This window comes from Pogoniulus pusillus, chromosome 26 (assembly GCF_015220805.1).
Source record: "Pogoniulus pusillus isolate bPogPus1 chromosome 26, bPogPus1.pri, whole genome shotgun sequence".
NCBI lineage: Eukaryota > Metazoa > Chordata > Aves > Piciformes > Lybiidae > Pogoniulus > Pogoniulus pusillus.
In genome coordinates, this window is record NC_087289.1 from 12,448,061 (window position 1) to 12,474,592 (window position 26,532).

The 26,532-nt window shown below is 44.5% G+C and overlaps 1 protein-coding gene across 21 annotated transcripts in view; it reads right to left on the reverse strand.

Annotated features, from left to right (window-relative positions):
• LOC135186859 (multiple epidermal growth factor-like domains protein 6) overlaps window positions 1–26,532 on the reverse strand; it is a 380,712-nt gene that overhangs the window by 202,130 nt on the left and 152,050 nt on the right. For all 21 annotated transcript variants that reach the window (XM_064164986.1, XM_064164988.1, XM_064164997.1 and 18 more), the window contains exon 5: window positions 10,385–10,507. In XM_064164986.1, the coding sequence (XP_064021056.1) occupies window positions 10,385–10,507 (123 nt within the window). The remainder of the gene's footprint in view (window positions 1–10,384; window positions 10,508–26,532) is intronic.

The following is a 26,532-nucleotide window of genomic DNA, read 5'->3' on the forward strand; positions in this document are numbered from 1 at the left end:
GCTGACATCAAATCTCCGTCGGGATGGGAACTGTTATAATATGGTTCTCAGGTGAGTCTTTCAAAGATCTGGTATGTAACAACGGCAGGTTTATTTCAAGTTGGTCTTCTAATAAATCCCAGTTAAAGCCCTCAGGTACTCATGTAATTGAAGTTTGAGTAATCCAATATGATGTTGATCAAACTACTGATCTTTTAATAACGAGCTGTAGCCCTCCCAGCAGTTGCTATCTTGCTGACAGTCATGTCTGGATCGCTTCCTTTGGGCCAGAGAACAGAGAAGCTGACAGATTTATGTTTGGTTTAGATTTTATCACTAATTGTTTTAAAGCTTTTTAAGGATGTATTGGATGGCTTGTAAAATCCAGGAGAACTTTAGTAAAATGACAAAAAAAAAAGGGGGGGGGGAGGGGGGATTTCTATTCCTTGTCCCAGCAAAGACCAATATCAAATGCTTCTAAAGAGGAACGCAAACGCTGCTCAGGAGTTGTTAGTCCTTGTTTATGTAGCCTGTAGTCAAAGCCATAGAAAAAGCAATAGGTAGCCTGCACAACACTCTCCTCTGAAAGGCAAAGGTGTACATTTTTCTTCTCATAAATTCCATTTGAAGTAGGAATTGGAGGTTTCTAAGCCTTGCCTCTCAACACAAGAATAATTCAGTGGCAATTTACATTTTCGATGCGCTCCAAATGAACGCCAAGATGACTCATGTGCTGCTTATAAGATGTTTCTATTTGCTGGTAAATACCTCGCTACAAACAAGCTGTAATTCAAGGATTCAAAAGTCTTGCTTCTGCATAAAATTACTACAAACTGTAATTTTGGAAACCATGACCAGAGCTTCCATTTCAGGTTTGCAGAGCTCTTCCTACACAATGATCCCTGAAAGTAGAAGTGTGTTTTCTTCTCTGACAATGGCAATCATTGTATCTCCGTAATTGCAGAAAAGATTACCCAGCTTTTAATTCACATTAGTCAGCTGCAACAATCCCATGCTCCTTTCTTTTCCTTTAAAATAAACTAATTATTGTCAATCAGCCTCGTGGAATGTTAATGTTCTCCGTAACCTGCCTTTCAGAGGTAGTCATAAATGCTAGAAACTAGCTCATAGAAACTAATCAAAGCCCTGGAAATATCTCAAAACATATTTGTGCTGCAGTCTATCATTTCTGTCATATTAGTTCTAAATATTATATTTTGTCTGGACAATCACAGTCTTTTCAGCTAGATCTGGAGTGCCTTTCATCTCGCTGAGCAAAGCTCTTGCATTAATTAAACAACATTAAACCCCTGAGTGGTGTAGCAAATGCTACAGCATTTCCAAACCTCAAATCTTTCCTTTGTCAAAAGCCAATCAACAAATGTTTATGCACCGAGCACTTTGGACAAAGGAAACTTTTCAGGCCAGTGTATTTTCTCATGCCCAACTTTCTGCACAAACTCCCAGTTGCAAGGACTGGAGTCACACGCAGAGAAGCCGGGAAGGAGATGAGTGTCATTCTCCCTGCGCTTCAGGCAACCACTCCTTTCCAAAGATAATAGCAAGTTACAGCTCCCACTTGGTATTTTCTTCCAGCTGGTAGAACCCGTGTGAGGCTTTTCAGATGCCGGAGAAAGACATGGAAGATGGAAACCATGGGGAAGCAGCCTGTGTGCCGAGTCTATAATCAGCTGTGACGCACGGTGAGCTTTCAAGTGCCATATGGACTAGCCCAGCAGATGCTGTAGAGATGAGACTCTTCGTTTGTTGTTACCTGGGAGGCCTGTGACATCTCGAAACAATTTTTCCCTTTCAGCCTGTGTCAGATTGGTGATCAATAATTCATCTGATAGTTGAAAAGCAGAACGAGGTGCCAGCTCTCTGTGGCTTATGAATAATACTGTGCTTCTTAAAAACCACGCTGCTGAGGAGCACGGCAGAAGATGTGCTGCAGCAACTGTGCGACACGCCGATAAGCTGCACTACACCTAACCCCCTGTAATCCTTACAGAACCTCAGCATTAAACTGCCACTTGCAATGGGTTGCTTATGCAAAAGGCTGTTATTAAAATGCTGCAGCTGAATTAAGCACTCCAAGAGAAAAATATGGGCAGCAAAAAAAGCCCCAAACATCTCCATAGAAAAAAGAAATTAAAAATGATTATTTTTTCCTCCACAAAAAAGATACTCAAGATTATCATAGTGGGTAAGATTATCAACAGGTAATGGACACAAACATAAACATAGGGAGTTACATGTAAACATGAGAAGGAACTTAGAATCATAGAATCAAGCAGGTAGAAGAGACCTCCAAGCTCATCCAGTCCAACCTAGCACTCAGCCCTAGCCAGTCAACTGGACCATGGCACTAAGTGCCTCATCCAGGCTTGTCTTGAACACCTCCAATGATGGCAACTCCACCACCTTCCTGGGCAGCCCATTCCAATGCAAATCGCTCTTTCTGTGAAAAACTTCCTCCTAACATCCAGCCTAGACCTGCCCTGGCACAACTTGAGACTGTGTTCCCTCGTTCTGTTGCTGGTTGCCTGGCAGAAGAGACCAACCCCACCTGGCTACAGTCTCCCTTCAGGTAGTTGTAGACACCAATGAGGTATCTTGGTATCTTGAAGTGTCTAGAAGTGACCACTGAATTCTTCAAACAGAAGTAGTCTCACTGCTCTGCCCCAAGACCCAAGGCTGTGAAGAAGTAGGATTCCTTCAAGCTGTTGCTTTGGAACCTTGGATTAGGACATTGCCATCTCTACCCAACTAGTCTGCAGAAAATGTCTCCACAAGAATTGACTGCGAACCGACTGTGCCTGTCCTCAGCTCCAATCAATAAAAGCATGCATCCAGGATAAACGAGCTCACTTTTCAATGGCAAAATTCACTTTGGAGAAAGCTGTCACAACTGTTAGTTCATTTACCCTGAGGGATATCAGATGTGAGAAATTATGTGGCTTAGCTCACAGTCGTCTTTGTTCAGTGCATGAGAGAGGAGCGAGGGGGACTTTAGCAACAGTCAAGCAGGAGTACTGAAAACCTAAACCAGTGCAACCAAAATTATACAATAAATCAATTATCAGAGCATTAGATGCTATTCTTGGCCAAGGCTGCTCAAAAAATAGGTTGGAAGTGCCTGCTCTGGTCCAAGTGATGCTTCTGCCATTCCCTGATGGAAGAGAAACAAGTCAGACACAAAATGACTGCTTTTGCAGAGTTTAATTAATTTTAATTGAAAGAGTTCATGTGCCCCCAGAGTGTAACTGAGTTAAGCTTGGAAAGGGGCACAAAATGAGATGGGCCTGACCAAACCTACCCGTGACATTCCCCGTGTGGCGTCAGCTGCTGTGAGCCTAAAATGAGCCTGCCAAAATTCAGCTCAGGTTCCTGCCTGCCTTGGGCTTGCCATTAATCAGCATTCATTCTGAAAGTCCAATAACCTACAATTAATGTTACACCTTCACTATGAACCTGTGGTGATTTTTTCTACTTATTTTGAGCATATTTTTTTTGCTGTAGTACTACCCTGAAGAGACAAATGCAGAAAGATGACACTATTTGCCTCGGAGAGCACAACAGCTTCTTGCTGCTATTGATCCCAGTTGGCTCTGAATGCAGCACTGGAGTGTGTGAGGAAGGTCAGACAAACGACCTCCAGCCTTCACTTCTCAAGAGCCAGAGACAAATGCTTAGAAATTAGAAGATGCAGAAGACTTTCTCAGGAGTTGAAATGAAATTACATTCCCCATAAAGTTTGCAAACATAGTTATGTCTTCAGCAGCTCCTGCTAGACCTTCTCTGCAGCCATCCACAAACAGTAAGCAATTCTTCTCTAGGGCATCCATGTTTACAAACTCTTAGCTTGATGTTGTACAGAATATTGCCTGTAGAGTTAAACAACTAATTTCATCCTCTCCTGTTGTTTGAATCTGTCTGGTTTTAGTCTAGTGGTGTAGTAGCCAGGTTTGAATATTACTTGTGCTGGTCATTGTTCACCTTTTCAACATTTCAAAAGGGAAATTGCAGAAGTATCCTCACAGAATGGTAGGGGTTGGAAGTGACCTCTTGAGATCATGGAGTCCAACCTTCCTGTTAAAGCAGGATGACCTAGGGTGGACTGCACAGGAAAGCACTCAGGCTTTGAAAGCCTCCAGCGAAGGAAGACTCCACAACCCCCCTGGGCAGCCTGCTCCAGTGCTTCTTCATCTGCAGAATAAAGAAGTTTCTCCTCATGTTGAGGTGAAACTTTCCTGTGTTCCAGATTATATTAACTGTCCCTTTTCCTATTACTAGCCATCATCAGAAAGAGGCCATCACCAAAAAGAGGCCATCACCATCATCTTGACACCCACCCCTCAGATATTTATAAGCATTAATATAATCCCCTCTCACCATCCCTTACACGTTACCAGTTCTTTTCACAGTTAATGCTCAATCAGGTTGGATGGAGCTCAGAGAAACCGGATCTAGTTGAAGATGTCCCTGCTCACTGCAGGGAGGTTGCACTAGATGACCTTTAAAGGTCTCCTCCAATCCAACCCACTCTGCTGCCTAAGTTAAAGAAAATCATGGAAGGCTGACTGCATATAGCTACAGTGTTTAAAATGCACAACTAATCCTTACTCTACATTAATAACTTTCCTTTTGTGAGAGGAGTAAAGGAACCCCTGATCAACTGAGACCTGAAACCAAAAGCAGTAATCACGTTTTTTAGTTGTGACTAAAGATAGTGATTTGACAGGTAGAAGCAACCACAAGTAAACAATGTTTAAATGCAAACCCAAGCACTGCTTCTGGCTGAATTCACTTTCAAATGATCAGATATCTACCAGCATTCTGGATGTACAGACTAATGGGGAAGGAAATGTTTATGCTTCAGCCTCTGACAGAGTGCTTCACAGCTCTCTGATATGTTCAAACTTCAATATTTGGGAGTTCTCTCTTTTAGCTGCAAGAATTCTTGCTGAAGCACCCAAAAGAACCTGATGACAGGGTTAGAAACACCAGAAAAATTGGATTCTTTTTCTTTACCTCCTCCTTTTTGGATGGCTGTAAAAAAAACAACCCAACCGGTTAAAATATCTTAGTTAGCAAGTTAGCAAGATTGTTCACCCTGGATCTGTCGAAGTCACAGGATGAAGTTGTTCCTCTAATTCACTGAGGTGGACATTGAGAGGACACAGGGATTCACTCACAAGTAATTAGAGCTTTTGAGGTCCCCTCCAGCCCCTGACACTGTGATTCTGTGAAGTCTTCCTGAAAAGCAGTTGCTGTGTGTCACAGCATGCCACACATTACAACAACTTTGAGGTGAGACAATGCAACAGTGTCCCAATTGTCTCCAGTGGACTTACTTCTCCCATCCTATTAAAACATAAACTAATCAGAAAGCTCTTTGGCACGCCCCCATAGGTGCCTGGCATTTGTGCCTTTCAGGTTTTTACCTATGGGCCATGGCAGAAGCTTGGTGCATTGATCTGTCGGGCAAGGGAAACAGCCCACATGCAGAATGAGCATGTTGGTTCTCTCTGAGAAAAACAGAGTTTGACAAGAATAACTTGCACCTCAAGCCTTACAGACTAAATAAATGCTGAGGTCATTTCCATAAACACTTTCTTTCTCTTGGACAAATCCCTCAGTATTCCTTTTAGCCCAGCTATTAACTCCTCTATGGCAACAGCGTTTGGAGAGCTCCCCTCTGACCTGGGATCAGGCTAAATGAGTGACACTGGTGACTACTCCATTACTGGGGTAAACAGTGGTGGCCTTGCAAAGTCACACACTGGCGCTGGATACAGCTGCTCCCCAAGTCCCTCTGGTAAAAGTCAGGAAACCTGTGAGGGCTACAAGGTTTGACCAAACCCCCAAGGGATGGAGTTGCAGTGATTGCAATATTATTCTAATCAGTAAAATAAAAGCTTCTTTTCATCAACAGCTAATCACAGGACTCTACTTGTCTCCAGCTCCCTTCAGTTGCCGTGACAGATGAGAGCACAATCATATAAATAAGAAAAGACAGTTTACTAAAGAGGGTTAACATAAGGTCATGACCTTGTTTTCTGTGACTTCTGGAGCTTATTCATGTGTGAAAACGTACTTTTGTAGCTGTAACCCCAGCATCTCTTACAGATCTGGGCTTGTGCCAAGAACTGAGTTGAAAATGCTATTTACGTTCATAAAGTACCACTTCTGTGTTTGGTGATGTTCCAGTAGAATCATTTTGCATTAGGATGAAACATTAAATGAGAGTATCTTCAGGTCTCACAGTGCATCTCGCTGACACATGAAGTCAGTGTTACCTCTGCTTAACAAATAAGGAGGATTTGTACCCCTGAATGCATTTTCTCTCACCACGAGACCCTTGGTGAGACCTTCACAGAGTCACAGAAACATGCAGGTTGGCAAAGCCCCTCAGGATCACCAAGTCCAAGCTAGAACCCTACTCTACAAGATTCATCCTAAACCATATCCCTAAGCACCATCTCCAAACCACCCTCAAACACATCCAGAGTGGGTGACTCCACCACCTCCCTGGGCAGCTCATTCCAGTCCCTGACCACTCTCTCCATGAAAAACTTTTCCCTAATATCTAATCTAAACCTCCCCAGCCTCAGCTTGAGGCCATTCCTCCTTGCTGTGTCTCCAACTGTCTGTGAGAAGAGCCCAGCAGCAACCTCTCCACAATGTCCCTTCAGATAGCTGTAGACAGTATTGAGGTCTCCCCTCAGCCTCCTCTCTTTCAAACTACCCATCCCCAGTCACTCTTCATGAGATTTAGTCACTAGGCCCTTCCCCAGCTTCCTTGCCCTCCTCTGGACTCGCTCCAGCACGTCCACATCTCTCCTGTATTGTGGACCTTAGACCACATTAGAACTCTGAGCAAAGCCACTCACAGCCACTTGTCAGGCTGCTCCCAAAACGCTGACCGGCAGTAGGCATGCACAGGACATAGACTCAGGCCACCACCAGTAGATGCCAAACGATAATTTGTTGTACTATTGGTGCAGCGATTTAAATCCTTTGTGCAGTGATTTAAATCCAAATGCTTTCTCACCATTAATTTCCATCAGGCACAGGGAGAGCGAGAGGTAAGCATGAGCTTTCTGTCAAAATCTGTAATGCCTGCACAGCTATCTGCCAGAAAACATTTCTCTGTCAGGTAAGGAAACTGAAGCTCTGTCCATGAACAATGGAGAGTGAAATCTGCAGTACGACATGTTGATAATTCCTTTTGAAAGGCTAAGCAGTTCACTGCTCCAGCTCGGCATTCTGTAGAGATCCACATGCCTTCACCTCCCCACAACGTGCCCCTTGATGTGAGTGTCCCTCACTGAAATGAGGTAAGATGTTACATACCACATAACCCTGAAGGATGGCTCCTGCTGTGAGAGCTCCCAGTTAGACCTTGAAAGGAATTTGGACTGCTCCCCAGAGTTGGCTGTACTGAATCACAGAATCGCCCAGGTTGGAAAAGACCTCTAAGATCATCACGTCCAACCTATCACCTAGCCCTGCTAGTTAACTAAACCATGGCACTGAATGCCTCATCCAGGCTCCTTTTAAACACCTCCAGGGATGAGGACTCCACTACCTCCCCAGGCAGCTTGTTCCAATGGGTGATCACTCTCTCTGTGAAGAACTTCCTCCTAACATCCAGCCTATACCTCCCCTGGCACGACTTGAGACTGATGCTCCATCCTCTTCCCCATGTGGCTCTAACCAGCCCCAGAACCACCCAAGAATGGGAAGGTTTTGTCAATGCTGATAGCAAAAACTTATTTTCAGATTCTCTCACCTATTCTAAGCTCTTACCTTGTTCATACACCTTCACCATGGGGACAGGATGAGAGAGCTGGGGCTGTTCAGTCTAGAGAAAAGAAGGCTCTGGGGAGACCTCAGAGCAGCCTCCCAGGACCTGAAGGAGGCTTGCAAGAATGCTGAGAAGGGTGTGTAGTGATAGGACTAGAGGGAATGGATTGAAGCTTGGGGAGTGAAGATTTAGACTGGATATTAGGAAGAAATTCTTTACAGTGAGGATCATGAGACACTGGAACAGGTTGCCCAAGGAGGTTGTGGATGCCCTCTCCCTGGAGATGTTCAAGGCAACCTGGTCTAGTGAGAGGCATCCATGCCCATGGCAGAGGGGATGGAATGAAATGATTTTTATGGTCCCTTCCAACCCAAATTACTCTATAAATCTATCAATATTTATGGAGCTTTGTGTCTCGCACACACCTCTGACATGCTAGAGCAGAGAAATGTTGAATATTCTCAGCTCCTTCTAGCTGTGAAATTAGGCCTTTGAGTCCCCAAAGATTGCTCACAAAACTCCCAAGTATTATTGATCAGCTCAGCAGCACCCTCATTATGTTGTTGGATGAGTGAATTTTTCTATCCACTTTCCCTTCCTTAGCATTACACAACTACAAACAGCTAAAATCTGGGTTTTTTTTAAAAAGTAAAGTTATTTCCTGTCAACCCTTTCCTTTCTGTCAGAAGGATGCTCTATTTTGTTGCTGAAAAAACAAGATCAATCCTTGCACTAACAATGACTTACTGAATAAAATCTCTATTAATTCCATAGTGCTTTTCTAACGATTCACCTTATTTGTACCTTGACTTAGAACAGGGGGAAAAAAAAAGCCAACACAAACCAAGCCTGTACACCAATTGATCATTTCAGTCACCAGCAAAATAAAACCAACCACGAGACAGATAATGGGAGCAGAACAATAGTAGACATCTATTTAACGCTTGAGTTTAGACTAAAGGGTAACATAAAGCACAATGATGCTATAAAGAAAGAATGTAACCACCCAGAACAACTATAAGCCTTATTCCTCTCAAAATGCTGGCTAACCTGAATGAGAAGCTGTTTTACTCTCATCTGCAAAATGACCCCTTGGAGAAATGTAGAGGCATCAATAAAACAGCTGCTCAGTGTCACATCCTGAAAGACCAGCACCTCCCAGCAGCACACGTACACTTCCACTCAGAAGCAAACTTCTCCCTCATGGAGTAATCAACCACTAAGTTACTTACATAGTAACACCTGATGGCTAGAAGCTGGCTGTAACAAGTGACTAGTAACCAGTAGCAAGCGATAGCACAAGAAAATCATAGAAATGCAGAATGTCAGGGGCTGGAAGCTTGACTTTGAATGTTCATCCAGTCCAACTCCACTGCCAGAGCAGGATCACCTAGAGCAGATCACAAAGAAACACATCCCACTGTCTCCAGGGAGCATCGACAACCACCCTGGGCAGCCTGTTCCAATGTTCTGTCACCCTCACGGGTGGGGGGGGGGAAATCATCCTCATGTTTAAATGAAACTTTCTATGCCTCAGCTTTGACCCATTGCCCCTTGTCCTTCCCAGCACAGTTTTAAGAAACCTAACCACAATTCAGGATGCTCTCTAACACAAGCCTATGTGATGTTGATGCTCAGAAGGTTGGAGCACCTCTCCTATGAGGACAGGCTACAAGAGTTGGGGCTCTTCAGCCTGGAGAGGTGAAGGCTTCAAGGAGACCTTGGAGTGGCCTTCCAGTATCTGAAAGGGGCTACAGGCTGGGGAGGGACTATTGACAAGGTCTTGTGATGACAAGACAAGGAGTAATGGGTTTAAACTGGCAGAGGGGAGATTTAAACTAGATGTCAGGAAGAAGGTGGTGAAACGCTGGCACAGGTTGCTTAGGAAGGCTGTGGATGCTGCCTCCCTGAAGGGGTTCAAGGCCACGTTGGATGAAGCTTGAGTGACTTGTTCTAGTGGGAGGTGTTCCTGCCTATGGCAGGGGGTTGGAAATAGATAGTCTTTGAAGTCCTTTCCAACCTAAACCATTCTAGGATTCTATGATTCTATGTTTCGCTTCTACACAGAGACAAGCTTTTGCACGAGAACAAACTCTGCCCCATAATGCACTAACCAGACTTAGATTTCCCTTAGGAAGGAGACAAATGGGTTTACATAGCATGTGGTTTGAAATCCTTTTTTATTCACTTAATCTCTGGCTGTGGAACTGTGATTGAAATGCAAAAATGTATGTGTATTTTCTGATAAGAACCATTTTGTTTTAGAGACAGACAAAATGTTATCAACCGCAGAGGCTTTCTTCAAGTTTTCAAATTGGTGATGGAAATTCCATAAGCAGAACATGGCACAGCCAATCCAGGTTAAGTGATAACATTTTTTTTTCTTTTTGCAGAAAAAGAAAATGAAAACCCAGCCCTTTGAAGTGTTCTTACAGTTACATCTTCATAATCCAGACATGAGAAGATCTGCACTCATGACAACTCTGAATATGCGCTTTTCAGCTGGCTCCAGATAAAAGCCTACACTTCCTTTTCCTTTCCAATGCCTTCTCTGATTTCTTACTAGCAATGAGACACAGTATAAAACATTACCTCCACATGATTTTCCATCTCCCTCCAGTTTCTGGCCAGCTGGACACTTGCAGTGGTAGCTGCCAATAGTGTTACAGCACTGGTCCTGGCAGCCACCGTTCTCAGTGGAACATTCGTTCACATCTGTTGGAAGAAAGCACACAGTGGTCAGTAAAGAGGGGGCACTGACCACCTCACCTGGCTACCCGAGGACAATGTTCTAGGATACTGGTCTACAGCCAACTGACTATGAGCCAGCAGTGTGGCATCCTGGCCTGTATCAGCAGTAGTGTCACCAGCAGGACCAAAGAAGCCTTTCTGCCCTTATACTCAGCACTGGTCAGGCCACACCTTGAGTACTGTGTCCAGTTCTGGGCCCCTCAATTTAAGAAAGATGTTGAGGTGCTTGGACATGTCCAGAGAAGAACACCAAGGATGGGGAGGGGGCTGGAGCACAGCCCTATGAGGAGAAGCTGAGGGAGCTGGGAGTGTGCAGCCCAGAAAGGAGGCAGCTCAGGGAAGACCTCATTGCTCTCTACAACTACCTAGAAGGAGGTTGTACCCAGGTGGTTTGGGCTCTTCTCCCAGGCACCCAGGGACAGAACAAGAGGATACAGTCTCAAACTGCACCAGGGCAGGTTCAAGCCAGATGTTAGAAAGAAGTTCTTCACAGAAAGAGTGATTGGCATTGGAATGGGCTGCCTGGGGAGGTGGTGGAGTCCCCGTCCCTGGAGGCATTTAAAAGGAGGCTGCATGAGGCATTTAGTGCCATGGTTTAGTTAATTAGAAGGGTTAGGTGAAAGGTTGGACTTGATAATCTTGGAGGTCTTTTCCAACCTGATTAATTATGTGATTCTGATGTGACCAAATGAGAATGTTACTGAGATGTTCAGTTAGGGACTCAGAAGGCAACCATAGGAGCAGTAGCTCCTGGGTATGTTGTTGTGCCACTCAATTCGACCAAGAAATGCAAGGGTGAGATTTTCCTGCTCCACTTCCGCACAAGATAATCTACAGAGTCAACCCAAATCCAGCTGCAGGCTTGACCAACTTGCCAACTTCTTGCTGCTACACAGTAAGATCAGCACCCATCTTTATATTGTCATTTTCACCAGGTTAAGTGCATTAGGTTGTTTCTAGCAGTCACAGCAGAGATGAGAATGTTACCATCTCTGAAAGACAGCAGCATTTTAAATCAACAGTAGCATCTGAAATCAATTGCGGCCCTTCTTTCCTTCAGATGTATGCACTAATAACTACACTCCTTATTCACCTGATCAAGTTAGTGCTTGCCTGCTTGCAAAAATAGAACTTTACACATTACAAGCAAAGAACATTAAAGAATTGCATAAACAGGTCAATAAGATGACCAGTGACAGAGAAAAAAACCACAACAATGAAAACATTTGACTTGTGTGCTTAAACATCCTACCTAAGAATGTTTGAAGAAATGCGATAGAAACTATCAAGCTGCTCGGGCTGCCCTGTGGAAGAGGATCAGAGACAACAGATGGCATGGAAGTCTTTCCAAAAGAGAGAATTTATCAAGCAGGACAGCAAAGGTAAGAAAAGCAGCAGGCATTGGCTGCACTTAGTTCAGGTATTCTGGAACACAAACTTGTGTGATGCTTCCTTCTTTGCTTGGCGCTCTCTGAAGCATTAATGTCACACAGACACAATTCAGCTGTGCAGGGGTAAGTAGGGACACCAATAAATCTGCACACAACTAACAGCCTGTGGGTGTCTTTTGTTCAATTTGCTGACAAATGTCTTGGACTGGCCTGGTGGCAGAGCAGACCTGCTTGGCATGCTGGAAGAGGAATACAGCCGAGGAAGACACCACACGCTCTCAGAGCCTGGCATGAGGATGCAGATGACAGATCTCCTATCTGCAAGACCTTTGAGATACAGGTGACAGATCTCCCATCTGAAAGACCTTTGGCACTGTCAGAGATGACACATTACAATCAGGCTGGAGAGCAGGAAAAGCAGAAGGAGGAAGATTAAGTAAGAGAAGATGAGAACCATTATGACTGTAGAAATCGCAGGCAGCTATTTCAGAGCAGCATCTCCCTTGCATCTCCAGCAGAGAAATGAGGCTTTCTAAAAGACTTCTAATTAGCCCCTGGCTAAAAGAAACACAAAGTGCTGTAAGGCCAAGTCCAAGAAAGAATTTCAGAATTCTGCAAAATACATGGGAGCCTTTCCACTGCAGCCTAAAGCTGTTACAGTCTAAAATTTACCCCCTTTTGTTAGCTCTTCAATGAGCTTAACTTCAGTAGCTTGTCTATGATCCTGGCTGAAAACTAGAGGTTCTAAGAAAATTTTGGGAAGATTTCAGGGTATTGAAAAGGTAACAGAAAAATATGACATGAAACACTAAAATGCAGCTGAAGAGGCACAAGCTCATGACCTTGCAGCTATAGATTCAAGTGTAATGACCAACGCACCCAAACTCACTTTGTGCTCAGGGATACTGAGAAACACTGGCAAAATGGTAATTAAAACCCAGCCCAATAATTCAGTTACCTCAGAGCTGCACACAGAATGTTTAGAGGCTGGAAGGGACCTTGAAAGGTCATCTGGTCCAATCCCCCTGCCAGGACTGGATCATCTAGAGCAGGTCACACAGGAATGCATCCAGGCAGGTTTTGAGTATCTCCAGAGAAGATGACTCCACAACCACTCTGGGCAGCCTGCTCCAGGGCTCTGTCACCCTCATAGCAAAAAGTTTTTCCTCGCACTCACACAGAACCTCCTCTGCTTCAACTTGCACCCATTGCCCCTTGTCCTGTCACTGGACATCACTGAGCAGAACCTGGCTCTGTCCTCCTGACAGACTCTCATCTCAAGCACTGTGATCATTTTCAGGCTCCCCAGTTTCAGAGGGACAGGGATCTGGTGGAGAGAGTGCAACTGAGGGCTACAAAGATGGTTAGGGGACTGGAGCACTGTCTGATGAGAGGCTGAGGGACCTGGGGCTGCTTAGTCTGGAGAAGACTGAGAGGGGATTTAATAAATGTTTGTAAATATCTGAGGGCTGGGGGTCAGTAGGAGGGGGACAGGCTCTGCTCACTGCTCCCTGCGACAGGACAAAGAGCAATGGATGGAAGCTGCAGCACAGGAGGTTCCACCTCAACACAAGGGGGAACTCCTTTACTGTAAAGGTCACAGAATACTGGAACAGGCTCCCCAGGGAGGTCAGGGAGTCTCCTTCTCTGGAGCCTTTCAAGGCCTGTCTGGATGTGTTCCTGTGTGCCCTGAGCTAGATTGTATTGTCCTGCTCTGACATAGAGGTTGGACTGGATGATCTCTTTGGGCCCCTTCCAACCCCTAATGTCCTGTGACCCTGTGATCTCGTGATACTCTCCCTACACATCTATCAACATGAGCAAGGTCACCCCTCAGTCTCCTCTGCTCCAAGCTAAAGAGTCCCAGTTCCTTCGGCCTGTCCTCACAAGGGAGATATTCCACTGCCTTCAGCATCTTTGTGGCTCTACCCTGGACTCGCAACAAACCAGATCCTAACCAGTGTGAAGTCAGCAAGGCTCATCTCGATTTGGTGGGAACACAATTCAGACAGAAACTTTTCAAAAGAAAACCCACTCTCCTCTGCCCAAAAATGCAAAACCAAATCATACCAAAATAAGACATGCATCTGTTCACTTCTCTTCAGCAAGAGCTAGAGAGAACATATGACAAGCAACAGATTTTAGACATACTCCTCAGAGCACTGGAAGAAGGCATGCCAGTGCTGAGCATCATGCAGAAGATCAACAAAGCAGGCATGTTCCAAATGATTTACTCCCTCTGACTCGCAGACATCTTGATGTGCCTTGCGGTGATAAACAGTAATGAGCCACATAATAACCCAGCTCCACAGCTTCAACTTCTATTTATACTAACAGGATTGAAAACTAATAAAAACCTCTTGCTTGTTTTGGGGTTTGTTTTTTTTTTTTGCAATAATGGGAAGAACTACTTTAGTCTTCTAGGCTGTGTTTAGCACCTACAATGTTAGAGGACTTTCTAGCATAAAAGATTCATTAAGTGATGCAGTCTACAACATCCAATTTATTAACACCAGTGCCTGTGTTTTAGAATCAAAATATTGGGAGCAAACCTTTCTAGCTGAGGAGCTAATCACTATCCTCTTGATTTCACCAGGGTATTATACATTTGGAGGTGTATGGCACCATTGCATACTAATGTACAGAATGTTTTTCCTTTTGATTGCAGCCTGTTTCTCTTAGTAATCACAAATCTTTCTTGATCAGCACGAAATGCTGTGATCCACAGAAGAGCTTTGCCCCCTCAACAGTGTTGCCTTCTATGACTGACAACCTCATCGTCTTCACAGAATCAGTCAGGTTTGGAAGAGACCACAAGGATCAGGTAGTTCCAACCACCCTGCCATGGGCAGGGACACCTTACTTTAGATCAGGCTGGCCAGAGCATCATCCAGGTGGCCTTAAACACCTCCAGGCATGGGGTCTCAACCACCTCCCTGGGCAACCCATTCCAGGCTCTCACCACTCTCATGCTGAACAACTTCCTCCCCACCTCCAGCTTTGCTTCATTCCCCCCAGTCCTGTCACTCCCCAATATCCTAAAAAGTCCCTCCCCAGCTTTTTTGTAGACCCCTTCAGATACTGAAAGGTCACAAGAAGGTCACCTCAGAGCCTCCTCTTCTCCAGACTGAACAGCCCCAAATCTTTCAGTCTGTCCTCATAGAAGAGGTGCTCCAGCCCTCTTACAAGTATGTTTTAAGACACCAAAATAAGCTTTTCAGTTGAGTTTTATCCCTACCATAAAGCACTTATGAAGGAATACACTCACTAGGTGTAAAAGGTACTGGGTTTAGCCTAAGTGCTGTGAAAATTTCCTCTTTAAAAGCATCTGCATCCTTCACTGTCCTGTCTCCTGAGATCTTCTCCAATGCCTCTTTAAAACAGGTACCTCATCTAAAGTTTAAGAGGGACAGGGAGCTGCTACAGAGGGTCCAGCAGAGGGCTACAAGGATGATTAGGGGACAGGAGGATATGGCTTATGAGGAGAGACTGAGGGACATTGGGCTTTTTAGTGTGGAGAAGAGAAGACTTAGAAAGAAGAGAAGAGGAGATTGGATGGATGTTTATAAGTATCTGAGGGCTGGCCAGGAGAGGGGGAACCAACTCTGCTCACTTGCCCCCTGTGATAGTATAAGGAGCAATGGGTGTAAGTTGCAGAAAAAGAGGTTCCACCTCAACACAAGGGAGAACTTCTTTACTGTAAGGGTCACAGAGCACTGGAACAGGCTCCCCAGGGAGGTCATGGAGTCCCTTTCTCTGGAGCCTTTCAAGGCCTGTCTGGATGTGTTCCTCTGTGATCTGTGTTAGATAGCATTGTCCTGCTCTGGCAGGGGGGTTGGACTTGATGATCTCCTTGGGTCCCTTCCAACATCTAATATCCTGTGATCCTATGATAAAGCTAATTCTAAACAACTCAGAAGTATGTTACATATATATGTGTATGTATACTTATGTTTTAAGACACCAAAATAAGCTTTTCAGTCGAGATTTATCCCTATCACAAAGCACATACGAAGGAATACACTCACTAGGCATAAAAGGTACTGGGTTTAGTCTTAGTGCTATGAAAATTTCCTCTTTAAAAGCATCTGCATCCTTCACTGTCCTGTCTCCTGTACGAGATCTCCTCCATTGCCTGTACCCTGCCAAGTTGCTTTGTACAATTCAGTAATAAAGGTCAGATGTTGCCTCAGTCTAAGAAGCACAAAAATAAACGATCTGAAAGTGAAGTAATAAGAAATGTGTTCTACATTTGTAAAAAGACAGGTCAGATAGCTCCTATGAGCCCAAATCAGCTGCCCTGTACTTCTAAAACACAGAGCAGGCAGAATTTTAAGATCTGATTACAGTTTTGCCCCTGTTAAAAAAAAAAAATAATAATAAAAGGGGAAAGAAACTCAAGGAAAAAAAAAGAAACACCAAACAATTCTGCCAATGATAAATTTCTGCCTGTTTTCCATATTCAATGTCACTCAAGGTTGCAAATGTATTTTGCTTTTCGAGAAGCAAGAAAAATGACAGCAAATTTCTGACACGTAACAAGTCTGCCAGGTTAGGTCTGATGAAAGTTCAGTGTTATCAAGACTATCAATCCCTCTGTAATGACAGGCTGTAGGCCCTCCCAAAAAAACCACAAACACCCCAACAAATAAATGGGATGTTTGCTTCTGCAATGCTTCACATTTATTTATGGAGCCAATGTTGCTACATGGAAACGTTATCCATGGAACATACTCTGGGTGAGCTTTCAATCCTGCCAGGTGAAGGGGAAAATGTACATTGAGAGAAACTCTTCATCTTCATATTAAATTTATACATGATCTGTCTACTATACCTATGGAGGAAGAGGGGGGATATCATCTCATTGCTGTCCAGAACTGCCTGAAGAGAGGTTGTAGCCAGGAAGAGTGTTGCCAGCAGGACAAGGGAGGTTATTCTTCCCCTGTACTCAGCACTGGTCAGGACACAGCTTGAGTACTGTGTCTAGTTCTGGGCCCCTCAATTCAAGAGAGATGTTGAGGTGCTGGAAGGTGTCCACAGGAGGGCGACAAAGCTGGTGAGGGGCCTGGAGCACAGCCCTGTGAGGAGAGGCTGAGGGAGCTGGGGGTGTGCAGCCTGCAGAAGAGGAGGCTCAGGGCAGACCCCATCGCTGTCTACAACTACCTGAAGGGAGGTGTAGCCAGGTGGGGTTGGGCTCTGCTGCCAGGCAACCAGCAACAGAACAAGGGGACACAGTCTCAAGCTGTGCTGGGGGAGTATAGGCTGGATGTTGGGAGGAAGTTGTTTCCAGAGAGAGTGATTGGCATTGGAATGGGCTGCCCAGGAAGGTGGTGGAGTCGCTGTGCCTGGAGGTGTTCAAGAAAAGCCTGGATGAGGCACTTAGTGCCATGGTCTGGTTGATTGGCTAAGGCTGGGTGCTAGGTTGGGATGGATGATCTTGGAGGTCTCTTCCAACCTGCTCAATTCTATGATTCTATGATTCTATAACCCTGCTTCCTCTTTCTGCTCATGACTTATATTTTTTCAATAATTGTTATAATTATTTTTACTTATAATCTAACTTTAAAACCATCAACAGAAAACATCCTCTAAGTGAATACAAGTAAGGTTCCATGTGAACCACAGGAAGATTTTTTTATTCCCTCTGAGGGTGACAGAACACTGGAACAGGCTGCCCAGGGAGGTTGTGGAATCTCCCCCTCTGGAGATATTCTAGACCCACTTGGATGAATTCCTATGTGGACTACCCTAGGTGATCCTGCTCTGGCAGTGGAGGGGGGGGGGGGGGGTGGACTGGATGCTCTTTCAAGGTCTCTTCCAGCCCCTATCATTCTGTGAAAACAAAGGTTTTATATAAGCCTAGGTGACTTGAGGCTTTTTTCAACTAAACTACACCTTTACATGAAAGCAGAGACCGGGCAAAAGCTTTTTCATTGCTAATTCCAATTTTAAATCTAACAGAAGTGGCCTGCACTGTTATTAGCCCTTGAACACAGGAAACAAATGAAGGAAGAAAAAGTCTGAAGAGCAGAAGTATATCAGGGGAAAAAATTGCCTCTGCACATGTCTGTGCCAAGCTCTTGTTGAGGGCTGCAGCTCTGCAAGGTGCTGCACACGGAGCTGAATTCAGCATCTTTAAAATCCAGCAGGGATTAAGCCTGCCCTGACAGCATGACTGGATGGACTTGCTGAAGGAGAAAGCATCTACCCTGAGCAGGAACAAACCTGCAAGGACAGGCCACGCTTCTGAGGCAGGAAAACAATGGAATGAATCACCATGTAATTCTGGCAACACGCTGTATCTTTAGATCTCTGGGACACAGCAGCTGCTCCACTGCCTACAGGTTCAAGTCACTTTCAGCATATTTTACTTGTACAACAAGTTTGCACGCCGTGTCTTAACACAGAGATTCGTTTTAGAGGGAGCAAAGAGAATCTCCTAACTGCAACTGGGTATTTACAGAAACCTTAGAAAAGAGGTTTATCAGCTTGCATACGAGCAACAACTTTATTTAATGCAACCACATGCAAAGTTGCCATTTCAGTGGCCAGCCTTTGGGGTTAACCTGTGCTCTGACCCGTGAGCCGCTGACTTCAGCGTGTGTCACAGCTCCCTGGACTTGCAATAAATCAGGGAAGTGGGGGGAAAGGTGTAAAATCATTCACATTACTGCAATACCAAACAGACAAAGCCCACCGTGGTGGAGAGGGGAGGCTATTTTGATTAGAAGTGTTAGGCTAACACATCGTGCTTCAATTAGTGGTCTAAGTGATGAGAACGTATTTATTTAGGAGGAAGACAGCATTTCACTAATAATCCTTCTCCCCAGTTGGGATTTTCTCCTGAAGACTATAAGGAAGGCAGTCTGCTTTCAGGACTCTAAATGTTAAGTATTTTTATCTAAGAAAGATTTGATTATGCTTTCTAACAGGCACTGACAGCTTATGTTGACTTTAATAGCAATTGAGAGAGGCAAATTCCCAACTCAGTAAATACACAGAGTAGTCTGTCCAGTTCTGGGTTCCCCAGAGGACATGGAACTGTTGAAGAGGGTAAAGAAAAGGGCTGCAAAGATGATTAGGGGACACAAACATTTTAAGAAGAAAGGCTAAGGGGGAGATCATATCAGTGCTTACTTCAAGGATGGGTGTCAGGAGGATGGGACCTGCCTTTTTTCAGTGGTGCCAAGTGACCGGACAAGAGGTAACAGGCACAAACATGAACGTAGGAAGTTACATCTAAGCATGAGGAGGAACTTAGAATCACAGAATCAACCAGGTTAGAAGAGACCTCCAAGCTCATCCAGTCCAACCTAGCACCCAGCCCTATCCAGTCAACCAGACCATGGCACTAAGTGCCTCATCCAGGCTTTTCTTGAACACCTCCAGGGACGACGACTCCATCACCTCCCTGGGCAGCCCATTCCAATACCAATCACTATTCATTACTTTGGGGATAGTAGAGTCCTGGACAAGACTCCTTCTCTGGAGTCATTCCAAACCCACCTGGATGCCATCCTGCATGACTTGCTCTAGATGAACCTGCTCTGGGAGGGTAGTTGGACTAGATTATCTTCAGAGGACCCTTCCAACACTTCCTATTTTGTGATTCTGTAATACTTTAAAGTACAAACCCCTCATAATGGTCTGAATCAAAGCTCAAAAACAGTTTATATGCAGCATAAATGCAGCTCTAAGTGTACCTTACTATACCTGAATGGATCCAAAGCAGAACATATGCCACTGTAGTACAATTTGCTTTTCCAAGGAGGATTTTATGGGCGAGTATCTGTGAGTCATAATGCACACTGGACAACTTCTTGTAGATATAAAGAAACCAAATCAAAATCTTTTACAAGTACTAAAGACCCAGGGAATATGTAGCTCCTTAACTTAGGGCTTCAGACACTGGGTTTTTTTCAATTGTGGCCCATATGGTCTGCAACCAAAACCATCTGTCTAAAAAAGGCCAAAACCTGAGGAAGCTGATTTGAACTTTAAAGGCCACTGAGTGCTACGATGCAGTTAGTTGACACTAATGCATGTGCACATACATCAGAGCAGCGTTGCACATAAACACACTGTGATGAGCAAACACACTGGACAGGCTGGCATGCACCAAGGCACACCCAGGAGACTGCATTTGTCTTTGCCTTCGTTTTGTGCAAGAGCTTTGTAACAGTCGCCTTTGAGCAGTAATTGTCTCTAAAACATAAATTACATCCATCACTTCCAGTGCTAACCATAAATTATCTGCCTGAATAGAAAACAAAGCTGCTCATTCTGATAGTCAAGCGCAGTCCTACATGTGTATTGATTAAGCACTCTTAATGCTTTATTAGGTTTTCTTCCTCCACAAAGTCAATAACAGGAGGAATATTTCTTCTGCTGCTGTTATGAAGTACCGTAAATCTGAGCTGTTATTAACAAGCATCTGATTAGTGGAACAAACTTATCTCAGGGTTTGACACGGGCTCGTTGTGCGTGAGCTCCCAGAAAACCCCCATCACTGCCACTGCCTCCACCGGCAGCTGGAGGACTTGTGCTTTTAACAAGTTATCACCCCCTTTTGCTCTTTTTTCCCTCTTTTTTCCTCTCTCATTCTGTCACGCACCCTCTCTCTCTGTCTCTTGCTTGCTCTCTGTCTCTCTCTGGTGCGCGCTCTCGCTCCCTGTCTCTCTCTGGCGTGCGCACTCTCGCTCTCTGGAGCCCTCTCTAGCTCTCTCTCTCTGGTGCACGCTCTCGCTCTCTGGCACGCTCTCTCACTCTTTCTGGCATGAGCTCTCTTGCTCTGGTGTGTGCTCTCTCTCTCTGGCGTGCTCTCGCTCTGGCTCTCTCTTGCTCTCTGGCACACGCTCTCGCTCTCTCTCTGGCGTGTGCACGCTCGTGCTCTCACTCTGGCATGAGCTCTCTTGCTCTGGCACGCGGTCTCTCACTCTCTGGTGCACTCTCGCTGTCTGACATGCGCACTCTTGCTCTCTCTCTGGTGCGCACCCTCTTGCTCTCTCTGGCGTGCTCTCTCTTGCTCTCTGGCATGTGCACTCTCACTCGCCAGTGCACTCTCTAGCTCTTTGTCTCGCTCACTCACTCTCTGTCTCGCTCGCTCACTCCTAGTAAGTGGTGCTTTCTTTCCTCTCTATCCCCATGTCACAGAGAACATCGGCGTGCACAACCTATGCCCCCTCAGGATGTGGTCTCTGCCATCGTTTGCTTCCTTCCTGGGGCACAAAAAAAAAGTCAATTTCACGAAGATGAGTTGCAAACCCAAAAACCACACAAAGCCCCCTCTTAAACGTACTTCACTAGTATTAGTTTTTCCTAAAAATCACCATCTGAAGAAACAACCAAGCAGATTCATCCATCATTTGGACTTGCTTACATTAAGAATAACTCCTTTGAAGTCAGAGTATAGTTCTATAGAGCAGGGGGGAAAAGCTCAAAGTTTAAATAAGTGAAACAACAAACTCTTGAACCCCAAGATGCTGGCAAGCACTGCTGTGTTAGACTGGATCCAGATCTTCTGCAATAGCTGAGGGAACTCAGTTCCCTGCTGCAGGTACAGAGATGGTCTCTTCCATCTCAAACTCTCCTCCTCTTGCTCTTTGCTAACTAAAGACTTGGCCATGTTCTGAGAATCACCATTTAAATGTCCATTTAAAACTTCTATGGTTTTAGAGGGGACCTAGAATCCCTCAAACTACCACAACTGGCTATGGCATTTCCCCAAGATCACTCTTGTAATAACAGGATAAGGAGTAATGGGTTTAAACTGGTTTACAGAATAAGGAGTAATGGGTTTAAACTGGTAGAAGAGAGATTCAAACTAAATGTTAGGAAAGGGTTCTTTACACTGAGAGTGGCAAGACACTGGCACAGGTTGCCCAGGGAAGTTGTGGATGCTCCCTCCCTGGAGGTGTTCCAAGGCTAGGTTGGATGTGGCCTTGAGTGACTTGTTCTGGTGGGAGGTGTCCCTGCCTATGGCAGGAGGTTGGAACTGGAAGATCTTTGAGGTCCCTTCCAACCTAAACCATTCTATGATTCCATATACACACAGCAGCTCTTTCACTCCCCCCCTTTCTTTATGCTCCCAATGTCCTAAACACCAATAAGATTTTGCAACAAGCTAAACTGTCTAGTAAAAAAAATATCAGCTTTGATTTTACTTTTTTTTATCCCTCTTCAGCATTCTCTGTCAAGCAGGAACAACCATTTCCTAAAAGCAAAATGCAGGTCCCTAAACATGTGGAGATGTGATGCTGAGGGATGTAGTTCAGTGGTGGACTTGGCAGTGTTGAGTTAACAGTTGGACTCAATGACCTTTGAGGTCTCTTCCAACCAAAACAATCCTGTGATTCTATGATGTAGTGTTTTCAGATTTGCATAAAAGCTGCCCAAAACCCTAAGTTTTTGAATGCAGATCCTACTTGTAATCATAGAATAGTCTGAGCTGAAAGAGACCAACCTAAATGGTTCTACAATTCTGTAGCTTTAAATCATGCACAGATTTTGTTTTCTACACCAACAAAAAATAACTAAAATGGGGCAGGGGTAAAAAAAAGGCAAATCTATCACAGTACAATAAAGTCCTATAATAGCAGTCATTTTAAAAGTGCATTTTGCCAGACAAGGTATGAATAATGCAACTAAACATCCCAGAACATCTGAATTAAGGAACAACAGACTAACGGATGCTAATTGGCAGTGATTGGAGATGATTGTGGAGTACGGCTGGAGCTATGATTACAGAGTTTATGCATCTAGCCCAAACCTCAAGTACTGCTGCTGCAATTAAAGATATTTTATCAAATTAGACAAGTGTTTGCCTTTGCCTGCTCTGATTGTTATGAGCAAAACATAAAAGAAAGCATCGTTTGCTGTGCTGCAGCTTGTCTTAGATCAGAGCTCAGCTGAAATGGATTTCTTTCTGCTTTGACTTTTTATGCCACCGAATGGAGCCTTGTTTAGAAAGAATTCGGGCCTCCACAGTGACATCCTTAAAAGCCCTTGCTTTTGTCTGAAAGTGCTTTTGCCCTAAAAATGCGTTCCCTTTGCAGTGTATCTAATTCCCAGCACCAACAAACATGATTATGCACACACAAATGAGAAAAGGCTTTGAACTCCCAAAGTTTGATTTCACAATGCAAGCCCTTATATATTTTGCAATCAGGTAAACATTCTTTCAAGATCATTTCCAGAGCAGAGATTATTAGCAAGACTTCAGAACTCCCTGCAACTGGATTTCTTTTATGCTTTGAATGCTCAGTCCCAAGCACCAGCTGCAAGCGCATGCAACGTGCTTGACTCCAGCTGAGCCAAGCCCTGGGTCCTAAAAAGGAGTTCACAAGGTGCACTTTCAACCCAAGATGGGCTCATATCTTGCAGCCTTCTGCTTTCCTGGGTGAGAAAACCCACAGAAGATATTAGCCCTTTGGTCACACTAAGGTTGGCTCTCAGTATCTTGAATCATTCCCAACAGTCTGTCCAACTTTCCTCTCTTGCGTCTATATCTCAAGAAAACTGGGACGTACATAACTTCTGCCTTAACTCCAGCTTCCCAAGATCTCTACTTCAGGTCATCAGAAGCAAATTGAAAGAGGGTACAGAAAAAAACCAAACATCTGTCTTAGGTTGTTTCTAAGGGCTTGACATTCACAGTCGTTAGGATTCAGTTTTATTAGTCTCCATGAGAATTACTTGCTTCCATACTATTGTATACATACACAAAAATAAATATCAAGATTATGCATAATTATGGAGGTTGTCAGGCCAAGATAGCTGGAGAGTGACAGTCAGGGTATACAGCCATAAATAAGAAGGATATAGAACTGTTGGACTGAGTCCAGAGGAGGCCACGAAGATGATCAGAGAGCTGCAGCAGCTCTGCTATGAGGACAGGCTATACGAGTTGGGGCTCTGCAGCCTGGAGAAGAGAAGGCTCCCAGGAGTGCTTGGAGTGGCCTTCCAATATCTGAAGGGGACCTACAGGAAAGCTGGGCAGGAACTATTGACAAGGTCTTGTAATGACAGGATGACAAGTAATAGGTTTAAACTGGCAAAAGGGAGGTTGAAACTGGAGGTTAGGAAGAATTCTTTGCAGTGAGGATGGTGAAACACTGGCACAGGTTGCCCAGGAAGGTTGTGGATGCCCCCTCTCTGGAGGTGTTCAAGGCCAGGTTGGATGAGGTCTTGAGCAACCTGTTCTAGTGGGAGGTGTCCCTGCCTATGGCAGGGGGTTGGAAGTAGATGATCTTTGAGATCACTTCTAACCCAAACCATTCTATAACCTAAGGGTATCCAGGGGTTAGCTAATGCCAGCATCTTCACAACTAAATACAAGATAGGAAATACAGAGCATTTGGCATCAAAAGAGAACAGCAAGGAAACAGGGGTGGCACCTCCTGTATTTTGCCTCAAGCTATAATTTTAGGAGATTTAAGATATCATTTTAAGAGATTTAAGATGTTATGTCCCACAAAGAGCACTGCCATAGTCCAACACATAAATTACACAAGCAGAGACAAACACACAACTGTGGGTTGCTGATGGCTTGCAGACTCACCAGGATAGAAGGTGAACCAACAGTTTCAAGCAGAAATAAATGGACTTGTTTCATGTAAAATCACTAACAGATTTTATCAATTGAGAGGTGCCATACTTTGGTACTCATGTGCAACAAGGGATGTTTAAAAGCTCTGCTGTACTATTACTTGAAGATAATACTGGATAGCAGAAGTTTGAGCAGGGCAAGCTCCAGCCAGCAGGACGCAGGAACAGGGAACTGGGCACTGCAAGAACAGCTTATTTGTAATTGGCTTCCAAATATTCACATAAAGGAAACTCAAATCACAGTTTTAGCTTCACATTGCAAAAGAGACAACAAAGAGAAGTGCAGGATAAAGTGTTGTGTTTTTTTTCTAGCTTTGTCTCTTTCTCTGCTTTTATTCTGTGCTCAGAAAAAGAACAGATCAATATAAGCAAGGGTGTGTGCCTCCTTTCCCTGGAAACATATCTTGAATCCAAGAGTGTCCTCACTTCCTCTGCAATGCTATGGAAAAGGGACACTTGAAGCACTCCACAGTCCATTTTGGTACACCAGTTCACACTGGGGCAAGCTCTCACCTGGTACAAAACTTGATCTGATGTCATGTCAGCAGTGCGGCCAGAACCAGAAGTGCAGAACAACTGGGGCTAAGGGAAGAGTTGGGGAACAGAGAGCATGTAAAACCAACCTGCCTGCTGACAGCTCCCAGTATGTGATCAAAGCACAGGTCCAGAAGCTGCTACTTTATATACAAGCAGGATGGTTGCTTGTATGTTAAATAGCACCTTAAATTTCAGGGCACTCCTACTGCAACAAGCCATTTCCCCACAAACTGCTCTATTTCAGGATGATCAGAGGGCTGAAGCACCTCTCCTATGAGGACAGACTGAAAGAGTTGGGGCTGTTCAGTCTGGAGGGGAGAAGGCTCTGAGGTGACCTTACTGTTGCCTTCCAGTATCTGAAGGGGGCTTACAAGAAAGCTGGGGAGGGACTTTTAGGATGTTGGGTAGTGATAGGGCTGGGGGAATAGAGCAAAGATAGAAACGGGTGGATTCAGACTGGATGTTAGGAAGAAGCTCTTCAGCATGAGGGTGGTGAGACCTTGGGACAGGTTGCCCAGGGAGGTGAGATGGAAGACCCACCCCTGGAGGTCTAGACAGCCTGATCAAGTGTGAGGCGTCTCTGCCCATGGCAGGGGGGTTGGAACTAGATGATCCTCGTGGTCCCTTCCAACACTGACTGGTTCTATAATTCTATGATTCATACTACTGTTAACCCAGGACTAAACACGTGAGCAAATCAGTTCATTTTTCACACAAACAATGAAACCCTTTTTTCCTTTTTTCCTTCCAAACTACTACATACTGAAACAAATGTAGAAGATTTCTCAGCAAAGAGAAGCTCAGCTTCTGCTTTAGAATTGGAATTCATTGTTGAGATTTAAAATGAAGATCCTTTTTCTCTATTTTGCCCCCTCTTAATAGTTGTCCTTGCCAGTCAAAGGTAATCACCAGTAGAACAGACTCATCAACATAGCCTGGGATTAGATCAAACAGCAACAAACAGCACGCCTCTGCTGCTGACTTGAAGGGGTTAACTTCTCCTTTCTTCCTATGTCCTTCTGAATATTCTCTCCCATCTTTTGTTTTCCACTCCTAGAAGATCTTCACAAGAGTTACGTGGGCAGAATTACTCACTGCCCTGATGAGAATCCTGCGCTAACTACAAAGTCAGCTCACTTTCTACCACAGAAAATAACTTTGCTGCAGTCGTTCCTCACAAGGCTGACACAAGACCATACAATCAGGTCACTCATTTACAGAAGACCTAAGTGAGAGCTCATAGTTTGGGTTACACAGACAACCAGTCTTGGTTGCCAAGGGCAAAGGAACCCAGAGGGGAACAAAAAATAGGGGGAAAAAATTAAACCTTTATCAGTCTAATTTGCAAAGAAACCCAAGGGAAGTCATTATTCCCAGAGACCTCATTGCCTAATTTGTCTTCCGAGTTCTTCTAGCTCACCTGACACCAATGGGTGCTTGCTAACTATTGCTTAT